Source organism: Thunnus albacares, chromosome 4 (assembly GCF_914725855.1).
Source record: "Thunnus albacares chromosome 4, fThuAlb1.1, whole genome shotgun sequence".
In the NCBI taxonomy this organism is placed as follows: domain Eukaryota; kingdom Metazoa; phylum Chordata; class Actinopteri; order Scombriformes; family Scombridae; genus Thunnus; species Thunnus albacares.
The window spans coordinates 26,687,663-26,698,477 of record NC_058109.1 but is presented as its reverse complement, the minus strand read 5'-3'; the positions used below and the strand labels follow the sequence as shown (position 1 = coordinate 26,698,477).

Genomic DNA, 10,815 nt, shown 5'->3' with positions numbered 1-10,815 from the left:
CTCTCTTGCCCTCTCTCTTACTCTCACACTCAAGCTTCACACATGCACACCTGTGCGATTGAGAAGTGTAAAGAATCGACTGTGTTGGTGGTTGTTCAGTGTGCGCGACCCTTTCCTGTGTGCTGGAGACAGAGGAAGAACAGAGCCATGCTCACTGAGATGGTATCGCTTCGCTCAGCTTTTCAGCTCTTCATCTAGTCTCTGAAACAAAAAGACCACAAAAATACCACAGACACAACCACAAGCACTGACAGAGATGCAGAGCGCGAAAGACAGACAGAGCGTTACAGTTTTGAAATGAGAATACATTAAGAAAAATGAAAACTTTAAGACAACTTTTTGTTGGAGTGTGTTTTATTGTGTATCATTCAATACAATGTATATTACAATTACCAAATGCATTTAAACACAGTTTAAATGACTACATATACAGTATGTGTGTGTGTGTGTGTGTGTGTGTGTGTGTGTGTGTATGCTGTATCAACACTATTTTCATTTTTAAAGCCACAGCCTTTATTTTATACCACATACATACAAAAACAAACTAGACCACACTTAGTTAGATACAGCTACCTCTATTGATATAAATCAGTTGGACAAAATATTAGAAACATCTCTCAGTATAATGCAGTACAGGTTCAACAGCAGCATGAACTACAGTCTCCGCAATGACCACAAAGTTGAATCAACTCACTTCTCAGTTCAACACAGAACTGAGCATCATGAAGGTAGGATTTATTTTAAGGCTGTTGTATTAGATGGCTTTAGTTTTCTCTTGAATGTTTATCGTCATCTTGTTTTAGCATTTGAGGAAATAATCTATTCACATTCATCAGTTCCAGGAAATATGAATGAATGCAGGTAGCAGCAGTAGACTTGTAGATCGTGTGTTGATTGATTTCTGCTATTTTCTGATGACAAATAGAGATGTTTATGATTAAATCAGCAAGGTAAGAATGAAATACATGCAAAGACTATATATATAAACTATACACAATATTTTGCTAACCATTTGTGTGTGTTGTATCCTGCACTATCTTCTGATAAATATATATCACAAAATGACATGTAATTTATATTGTTACTATCTGCAGTATGTTTAATATTATCAAAGTGTAAATAAATTATCAGTTAAAAATGTAAAGCTTCAGAGAGAAACATTAAAGCATAGTTATCTTAGTGTTTGAGAGTTTAACAATTTTAATTTTAACAAATGAATACGCCCTACTCTAATTAGATTTCTTGTTGATGTTAACCATAAATTGTACATGAAGGTGTTAAGTTTTCACAGAAAATATTTTTACTTTTAACTTAAACTGAATTCAGTCTGTTCATCTGAGAAACAGAAACATAACCAACAGAGGAGCAGATGTTGAACCGAAACAGAATATCATGTACAGTAACTACATTACTGCAAAATTAAAAAAAAAAAAAAAAAAGGTATCACATATGAGATAATATACAGTTTACATGTGAAATGTGGAACTTCATATTGAAAAAGACTAATGTCTCTGCTTTTTTTGCAAGATAGTAAACACATGTTAATGAGTATAAATAATACATATTAAAGACATACAGCATTCTGTATATTCGTTCTCTTGTGTCTCACATTATTTAAAGCCATAACGTTTAAATAATGCAACGCGAAAACACAACAGCATAATATTAAGACAGCCCTGAATGGTAAAAATGTTTGATTTTAAATATGTGAATGTAAAGCAACAATGTTGAACCATACAAATACCATGACACTGGGCTATTTGTGATGAAATCCTGCAGAAAACATATTGTGTAATATGTCAGATTGTGCTTTACAGGATCAGCTGTCACAAGATACAGTAAATTTATAGGTCAAATTTGTCACACATTATCTAATTTAACAATCACTATCATAAACAGAACAAGAGAGTCCACTGGATGTGTACCCTATACTGTGTACTGTATACTGTGAATTAGAGTAAATTCAGCTTCTTCACCTGTACGATGTCACATTTTGTCCATTAAACATAAAATTCCCAATTAGACACATTTGTCGACTTCATTTCAACATTCTTGGCAAAAGCCAATTCAAGCAAATTTTATTGTAGATGTTATTTGCCCAAGACCAGACATATACAGTAGCATCCTAACAGGAAGTCTTGGTAACATAAGAGATTATGATGTGCTCAATTCCTCAATTTCCAAGCTCTCCGTTTCTACTTACTTCTCTTGATGCTCTCGGTTTCCTTTTCACAACTTGATGCCCCATAATGCCTAAAACTGCCAGTTCAGCAACAGAACAGTCACAGTTGAGCCAAACTGATGAACTAGTGAACAAGCAACTGGTATTAATGTTGATTTACTAGTATTAAGCAAGCTGCTATTTTCAGAATGGAAGGAAGTCTCCTATTTTAATGTCAAGCTACGCAGTATTGCTGCACAGGGTTCTCTCTTTCTCACTGGCTTCCCCTGATCACTCACTACATACATCCACACACACCAACACACAAATGTAAGTTTCAGGTTGGAGACCCCCTGTGTGACTAAGATAGGGAAGCCCATGCAGGTGTGTTTGTGAGTGACTCAACCCTGAAACAGAGGGATGGAAAGGTGAAGTGGGCTAACTGAGACCGTTTTGACTGGGTCTCCCCTCTATCAAAGAAGTATCAACAGAATCCCCTGCTTACTGAAAACGATGCAAAACCTGAAACTGACATGGTTTCCATCATGGTTTCATTTGAAATAAATGTCAAAGTAATTCATGGAAAACAAAAAACGAAGTTAAGTTAATAATTAGCATCTGAATTTTGAAGTAATAATGTGACAGGGTAAAGAAAATGCTGAGCAGCACAAGTTAATGCAACACAATATTGTCTCTTTCTTTCTGTTAGTTTCTCTCGGTCTCTTGCCGCCCACCCATGGAACAAACAAAACGCCCACAACAGAGCAAAATGTCAGCATTTGTTGCCCATTACCAAATCGGTGCATCTACTTTCCATCACTGAACAGGAAATAGGACAAGTCTTGAGTTGTGCCATAGCTGCTGTCGCTCTTCTCAGTTGATCTGAAGGGAGTTTCACTTACTTAGTGTTAGAGCAACTTTCACATGAGAATTATTAATGTTTCATTGACAGGCCTCTCTGTGGGGCAGGTGAGACGAAGCTTGGTTTGTTTAGAAGCTACGGTGTGTGTCTTTGTTGATCATGTGAAATTCTGTTTTAAAACCTGGTTTTGGTCATCATCCCTATTAGTTGTGCTAATAGATTACATACCAGTTCAATCCCTGAGCTACACTGTAGGGTTGTTCAGGTTCTAATCTCTAATCACTCAGGCAGGATTGCAATTGACAGTTTGGGTTTTATGTTTCTGTTTCTTTTCTCGTAGGAGACTTAAAAGTGACCTGTGGAATTTACATTCAGAATCTCTCACCAAGCGCATTTTGTGTACGCTTCAGGTGTAACAAATGTGTTGAATGCATTTCCACATTTTTTGAACTTTTAGAAATCTGCATTTTGTATATAAATCTTTACTTGCTAGCAGTCATCTTCCTTCCTGCCTTTATTAGAGCACTGCTGCATATCTTGGTGCATTACCGCCACTTCTACACTAATGAAATAGTGTGAAACCAGTGGTAGGATTGTGTATTGTTCATAGGCTGTATATAAAGATGGACATAGCGATGTATGACGTCACCCATTGGTTTGCATTGGAGCTGGTTTGAAGCCAAGAGTTGCTGCTTATGATCAGCGCCATCTTTTCCCTTTGGAGCCAGGACCTTTAAAATAAGGAGTGCAGGGTGTTGCCTTTCACACTCTGGAAACACTCCCCACTACCTCAGACTGAAGCGGACACCAGCTTACTGGAAACACCTAGCAGTGCAGACTTGGGCAAACATTAGCTACTTTGGCTAGATTGTGCTAATAGGGCAGATATAGTAATCAAGTAACATTGAACTTACCAAAATATTGTGACCCATGCATGGGACAAACAAAACAGGGACCCACTATTTAAAAAACTGCTTCATAGCCGTTTTTTAAGCATTTACTAGACACCTTTAATATTGCTATAGGATTTCTATGCACCCTTCTTTATGCACTTTTTCAATTTGTGTATGAAAAAACATGAGTGGAAACGCTGGAAATTCGAAAAAAGACAAAATATTCCAATAAAAAAAAAAAAAAAAAGTTTTACGCTTGGATGAGATGGAAAATTTGATGTATCAATAAAAGCGAAATACGACAAAGTGCAACAGAAACAAATTTTGCAAAAAAATGATAATGTAGAGGAAGCATGTGATTTAAATGTTCCTGAGCTCTCTGGGCAGCATAACTGACACAGTGCTGTTATCAAAACGCTCCCAAAAGCAAGAAGCTGTGATGTTAGCTGTTCTCTCTATGTCCACTGTCCATCATGCTCTCCATCACCAGGATTTGTGTCTTGTTTCCATCATGGATTTATCAAGAGAATTGGATACAGCGTCGGATGCAGGCCCATTGCCCCATTCATTCCTATGAAAGTTGCTCAGTGGCGTGTGAAGCCAAAAAACCCACTTCCTGCTGTAAAGAAATTACCTGTATGAAAACTAACTGCGAACACTCTAAGGGCCCCAGCGCTCATAGAACATGCTCACTAGAAACTTCTACTGGCTGAGACAGCTAACTTCTGGTTTAGCCCTCCTGTAAACTTGAATGGGGATAAAATGATTAAATTGTGCAGCTCTTCCGGACTTTTGAAATGTGATCAGACCAAATGAATCAAATTCTGATAGTGAAATGAGTCATTTTGCAGAGGTTGTGACGCTCAAAAAAATATGTCCACTGTTTTACAACCATCCCTTTTCTCATGATTGTGTGGGAAAAATGCCTTTTGGGCCCCTCTCGTACCTGGAAGTTGTAATTCCATAGTTTGGCCACTACGTCAAATTGGCGTCAAAGCCCAGTGCTTTTCCTCGGGGCTTGGTTTCTATCACTTCAGCTTTGACTGTCGCTCTCTTGATTGCATCATTGCGTTGTGCCATCTTCTTCTTTTTGTGGTTTAGAGCATTCAATCACTGCCGACTGTTTTTTTTACATGCACTCGACTATTAATATTCACACAGCAGGAGTGGATGGAAACACACATTAATTCACATTTTCTTTTATCGATTTTCTGAATCCATTTGGATGGAAACCTGACTTATGTGACTGTTATCCAGGTTATCGACCATTTCACCGATTTTACACAAGGTCCAGCTCCCTCATCATGAGGAGTACTACACAGCCTGTGAAGACAGTCGTACAATGTCTTCTGTGGCTCTGGAGGCAGCTTTTCTGAGAAAACAACCCTGGCGATGTCATCAGAGTATAAAGTTTCCACTTCACACTTTAGTATCTGGTTAAGCACCACACTAAAGAGAGTAGAGCAGCAGCAGTTTGGTGGCTCATGAGTCAGTGATTCACTATTAAACAATGACAAAGGCTATTAATCCTGCTTTTGCTGCCATCTAGTGGTTACAGTTTTTATGTTGCTGCAGTGATGAACGACTGTACGATAATGCAATGATACATTGGGTGTTGGGTGTGGTTAGCTGCGCAAAACAGATGTATTATGGCCATGCTTTAAATCATTTGAGCTACTGCCACAACGTGACAGGTTTATTTCAATGATGTCTATTGGAATGATATAATCAGCAACTATTCTCTTAATGATTTACTACTTTACACACATTTACGTGTTACATTCTGTAAAGCCAAATATTTTGAGCACAACCTGGCCCAAAGTAAGTGACAAAAAGTCACACAAAACACGTATCATCAGTAAGCTAGAATTGAGTAATACGTTTGTTAAATTGGATCATAAACTGTGTGGATGAGTGGAAGACAAAACTCAGAGCTAGAAGGTAGAGAGGCCTGGACAGAAAAGAAAGATTAGAAACCTCACTATAAATAGGCTCAAGCTACTCAGGTGTAGACCATTTCCTGATGTCTTATACTCCACTATGCCTTTGTCTTCTGAACAATGAAACCACACCAACAGCAGGCAGCTCTTACTGTAAACTGTTCATGACTTCCTGCAGACAGTAGCCTATATGAAATAAATGCATGTTTACACATGGACATTTTTTTCAATATATCACATTGTTTTATTTATGGTCTTTTACTGGTATTTAGTTAATATTGTCATTATGATTATTTCTTATTTCACTTTAAACTCAGTCAGATTTGTTGCACCAAGAAGCAATTTCACCGGTAAAATCAACAAAATCTCATTTTTGGAATCCACTGGAAGTTTAACTGATCTTCTGTGTTACAACAACATTTAGGAAGAAGGTCAAGGTCAAAGTCAGCAACAGAGCAGTATAGCTGTAGCTGGCAGGGAGTGAGTGTCTCACACAGGACAGCTTAGCCAGACAGATTTTTTTGCCAAAGTGTTTGCCAACTGTTGTTTATGAAGACAAATTCATGTTGATGCTTCAAAGAAGTCAAATAACGTCATCAGAAGTTTACCATTTGATTTTTGCAGAACAGTGTAGTTTTTGTGGGCTGCTCAGTTTTACACTTCCCACTCCATCCTTTTCAGCCTACACACTGCACCTCGGCATTTGTTGTGTGTTTTGTTACAGGTCGCGCTGTTCGATGCTTCAAACCAGAGGCAAAGTGATGTGCAGATCGGTGGGCTCCACTTCAAAAAAGTTGCAGATCACGACCGTGCTGCAGTAGGTCTCTGCAACACTCCGCTGCATGGATCCCATTTGATACAGCCGAGAAGAAGGTTACAGCTGGGGCGTGGTTTGATATCTCTTTGAATGATCTCCTATAGCAGGCTCCGACAAACAGCACGAAGACGTGTTCAGCAGCTTATTGTCGTGTGCAAGATTAAAATGGACCAAAAGTGGATTCGTGTTCTGGTGGTTCTGGTGTTTTGTCAAAGTAAGTTCATTGTAAATTTGATTTAAAAAAAAAAGTCTTTTAAGTGTTGTGTGGCAGTTTTTAAGTGTTCCATGGTCTGTTTCCAGGTGAATGATACTTTTCCCATTTTATCACAACTTTCAGAAATGAGCTCAACAGCTGTTAATGTCAAAACATTAGAAGAAGGGGCATCGGCTGACATTAAGTGTGATCCTAACGCGGGACAGAGCATCGTCATCTGGTATCGGATGCTGGACACATCTCGCATGGAATTCATTGGATCTTTCACCAATGGCATAGAGAAGACACAGCCCTCTTCCAACTTCACTTACTCAAAGATTGACTCGAATACCATAACGCTGACTTCATTCAACAAAATTAAAGACAGCGGCACTTACACCTGTGCGGCCTTTAAAAGTAACAGATTGATATTTGGCCAAGTAACCCGACTGCAGGGAGGTGAGTTTTGTCCTATAAATGTGTACTAATCGTCATTTGATTAACGCTTTTCAGTAACACTTCACACTTCTTTAGTAGAAACTGCAGTCGCGACCAAAGCACCGCCGACCACAACCACCAAACAACTCACGACCACCACACCGTGTGCTTGTAACGGTAAAAATAAGAAAGGTAAATGTTAAAAACATGAACATTTCTGACTGTGTAATCCTAGATTACAATCATGTGTAGTATTATCAGCTGATAGATGCTGTGGGTGGTAATTTGTCTTTGCATGTTTAGTAGTGGAAACCAGTCTTTCCGAGATATGTTCTCCAATCATATTGGGCCCACTAGCTGGCAGCTGTGGCCTTCTTCTTCTGCTCCTCATCATCATCAGCGTGTACTGCAGTCGTAAGTTCACATCTGATATCTTAAACCTAGAAGAGCAGCCTTACATTTAATATGCAGCCAATAAATCTCTGTTATTTTGTTATTTTAAATTCTACAAAATTTCCTCAGAAATTTTCAGTCCATTTTTCTGCTTTTCTTGATTTTACTTGGATGACTTTGCTTTCATATGTAATGGTTTGCAATGTGTTTAACTTTTGATTTGCTGTAGGAATAAGGACACGGAGATGCCCACACCATTACAAAAGAAAGTAAGTTTTTTTTTTTCTTATTGTCTTTTTTATCTAATATTGTCTTTCCATTTAGGGTCGTAGCCAAAATTTTAAATACTGAGGTCCTTATTCCCCCCATCAAGCCCCCACCCCACCTCAGACATCTAACAAAAGTAAATCTGAATTTTTGTAATTATTCAGTTTTTTTCATATTTATGAATTGAGTTGGATACGTTTTAAGTTTTAATTAAATAAAGCTTCATTAAAGTAAATTGCTCTGAAAATCAACAACTGCTCATAAACCGGCTAACTAACTAAACTCTGACTTCAGTGACTGTGAGAGCTTTGTCTCTATTTTCTCTGTAATTATTGCCATATTAAGAGGTTCCTTCCAGTACTCCTTCTAGAAAATTATTAGGGAATTACAGGCTGATAAAATAAATTTTACATGGTAGCTACATGCTGTGTTTCCTTTTCTGATTCCACTGAATTGAGTCACTCAAATAAGCTGTTTATTATTATTATTTTTAAAATACTTTTACTTGTTTATCTCATATAGGCCTCGGACGGTGGCTCCTGAAAAGCAAATGATGACCAACAGACATGTTTAATATACATGGTGCAATTTCACGGACCATGCTATTTTACAGCATTGTTTTCTTGCTATAGAAATAATTTTTCATCTTATGTTGAGTTTAATGACAAATTCTTGGTAAATAATTTCTTTGCATCTTGTTTTAACTGCATTGTGGTTTGACGGCTGACAGCAATGCGCTATTTGTGCTGTTTATATACATTCAGATTAACTTTTTACTAAACTTTAATGAAATTGTATGATATAAAATGTTGAGTGATCCAATCACCATGAATGTGGATAATAGAAACCACTTAAGTCCTGAGAATATTTGAATTTAGAACCCTAATTTATGTGAATTTAATGAAGCAAAAATTGCACATAAATCATTTTATTTTTGTATAGATTTTATTTTCACTTATTCTTATTCTTTTAGTGTATTCTTTTAAGAGCTGATTTTTTGCTGGGTTTTTTTTTTTTCAGCATTGCCTATTCTGTGAAGACTTTTTTAGCCAAGCTTTTGTTTAGTTTTTGTTCTGAAAAATAAGATTTCTGATGATTCAAATTCTGTGGTCTAAAAGTACCAAAACAACAACAACAAAAACCCCCAATATCAACAAGTATTTTTATTGTTTGCATTTGTTGTATCTCATCCAATGTCTGATTTTTTTGATCGAGATATTGTATAAAATAAAATATCACTCAGACAATCACTTTTTCTTGGCGGCAGTGAATTGTATTTGTCTTTATTTATGTTCCTTATTTTATTTTATTAATAGAATGTATAAAACTCAATCATTTGCAACCCCATCAGTCATTCAGGGTGTTGGCACAATTTTTACATTACGTCTGAGCACATTTGTTTTGTTGTAAGCCCTGCGAGTAAAAGGGAAGTGGGCTGTTGAGTGAAATACCACTTAAGTCAGGAGAAACAAGAAGATCTTAAAATACAGTTTCTGTTCTTATAAATTCCCCCTTCAGCTTTCAGGAAACACTGTTTAATGATTTTTTCCTGCAGTACTTCTCATTTGTCTGCATATAAAGGTTGTTTTTGTTCCTTATTTTAGACACTAATCGTACAGAGAGAAAGTCATGTAAAAACCAGACTCTACATACGATACAGCAGCTACAACAATCCAATTTTTACATTTTTTTTATTTAATTAGTTTTCCCACATGTAAAATATCTCTCATATCTTTTGACTCACACCCACACAAAACTTTTGTCATGAAAAAAAAAAAAAACTTGGGGAAAGTATTGATTTTTGACTTTACAGTTAAAAGCAAAAGCCCTTTGTAAATTATACAGTGTTGTCTTATATAGAGCAAAAATCTTTTTTTACAGTATACAAACAAAGGTAATAACCACCTTTGCTCACTAAGTGCACTTCTAGACACCAGTATTTTTTTTTTCTTACAAGGCCAAATACATAAAAAAGACCCTCCTCTTGACGGATATCTCTCTACACAAAGTAAAATGGCATTTGCAAGAAGCTCTTGGATACAGAATTAAGCAGAACACCTCCTGAAAATCCTCCACATATTTTAAAATGTAAACTATGAATTCTCCAAAATATAAGCAAACTAAGCTGTACACTAGTGTCTTAATGGCATGTGACCACATCATGATAGAAAACTTGGCTTCTCTGTGTACATCAAGATTGCACAAACATCCCGATACTATATACCCACTCTGTACAGCTCCCACACCAGCTGACAGTCACCACTTCTACAACCATATTATGGCAACATCACAACTCCACCAGGCTGAGACGACAGGTGCGTTGTGACATTAGTGTATCGTTGGAAAAATAGAAACTGTCAGCTGAGATGCACATGCAGGACTCTGACGGGCAACGCCTTCCTTCCCTCAACTTGCTCAACACACCAACCAGCAAAACAAAAATGATTATCACTTGTCTTAAACTCTTCTCTCTTCACACATTTTCCCTCTTTTTTTGTCTGTTCATCACTCGTTCTTTATCTCCATCTTTGTCTCTCTTTTTATTCTCTCTAAAGACAGAAACCAAAAGCTTCTCGTCTTTGACTACATGTGAAACCGAGCAAGTAAGGCGCTGCACGCAGAGCTGTTGTGTGTGTGTGTGTGTGTGTGTGCATGATGAGCAAGTGTTATGGGTACGTCTAGGTTTGTCTTTCATCCAGTCAGTATACATTCTTGATGATTTAGAAAAATAGAATCATTATCCAAAGACCAGCTCCCTCACTGAAGCATTCCTCTGGCCTCCGGAGGACAAACTGCACTGACAACCTGCAACATGAGACACATTCAGCGGTCAGTGGGAAGGTGACAACGT

At 37.3% G+C, this 10,815-nt stretch overlaps 2 protein-coding genes across 28 annotated transcripts in view; one reads left to right on the top strand and one right to left on the bottom strand.

Annotated features, from left to right (window-relative positions):
• Positions 1 to 4,730: 4,730 nt before the first annotated feature.
• Positions 4,731 to 10,518, top strand: cd8a (CD8a molecule). 2 transcript variants are annotated; one of them, XM_044348455.1, is made up of 6 exons: positions 4,731 to 6,887; positions 7,011 to 7,325; positions 7,401 to 7,496; positions 7,608 to 7,718; positions 7,927 to 7,966; positions 8,487 to 10,518. In XM_044348455.1, the coding sequence occupies exons 1-6, from the start codon at positions 6,764 to 6,766 to the stop codon at positions 8,536 to 8,538; spliced, it is 738 nt and encodes a 245-aa protein (XP_044204390.1). In that variant the 5' UTR covers positions 4,731 to 6,763; the 3' UTR covers positions 8,539 to 10,518. The 2 variants fall into 2 exon arrangements, with proteins under 2 accessions (XP_044204390.1, XP_044204391.1); XM_044348456.1 differs by having other exon boundaries at positions 7,927 to 7,970.
• Positions 9,923 to 10,815, bottom strand: part of cast (calpastatin) — a 41,714-nt gene continuing 40,821 nt past the window's right edge. For all 26 annotated transcript variants that reach the window (XM_044348430.1, XM_044348451.1, XM_044348427.1 and 23 more), the window contains one exon: positions 9,923 to 10,769. The gene's annotated coding sequence lies outside the window, so the exon portion shown is untranslated. The remainder of the gene's footprint in view (positions 10,770 to 10,815) is intronic.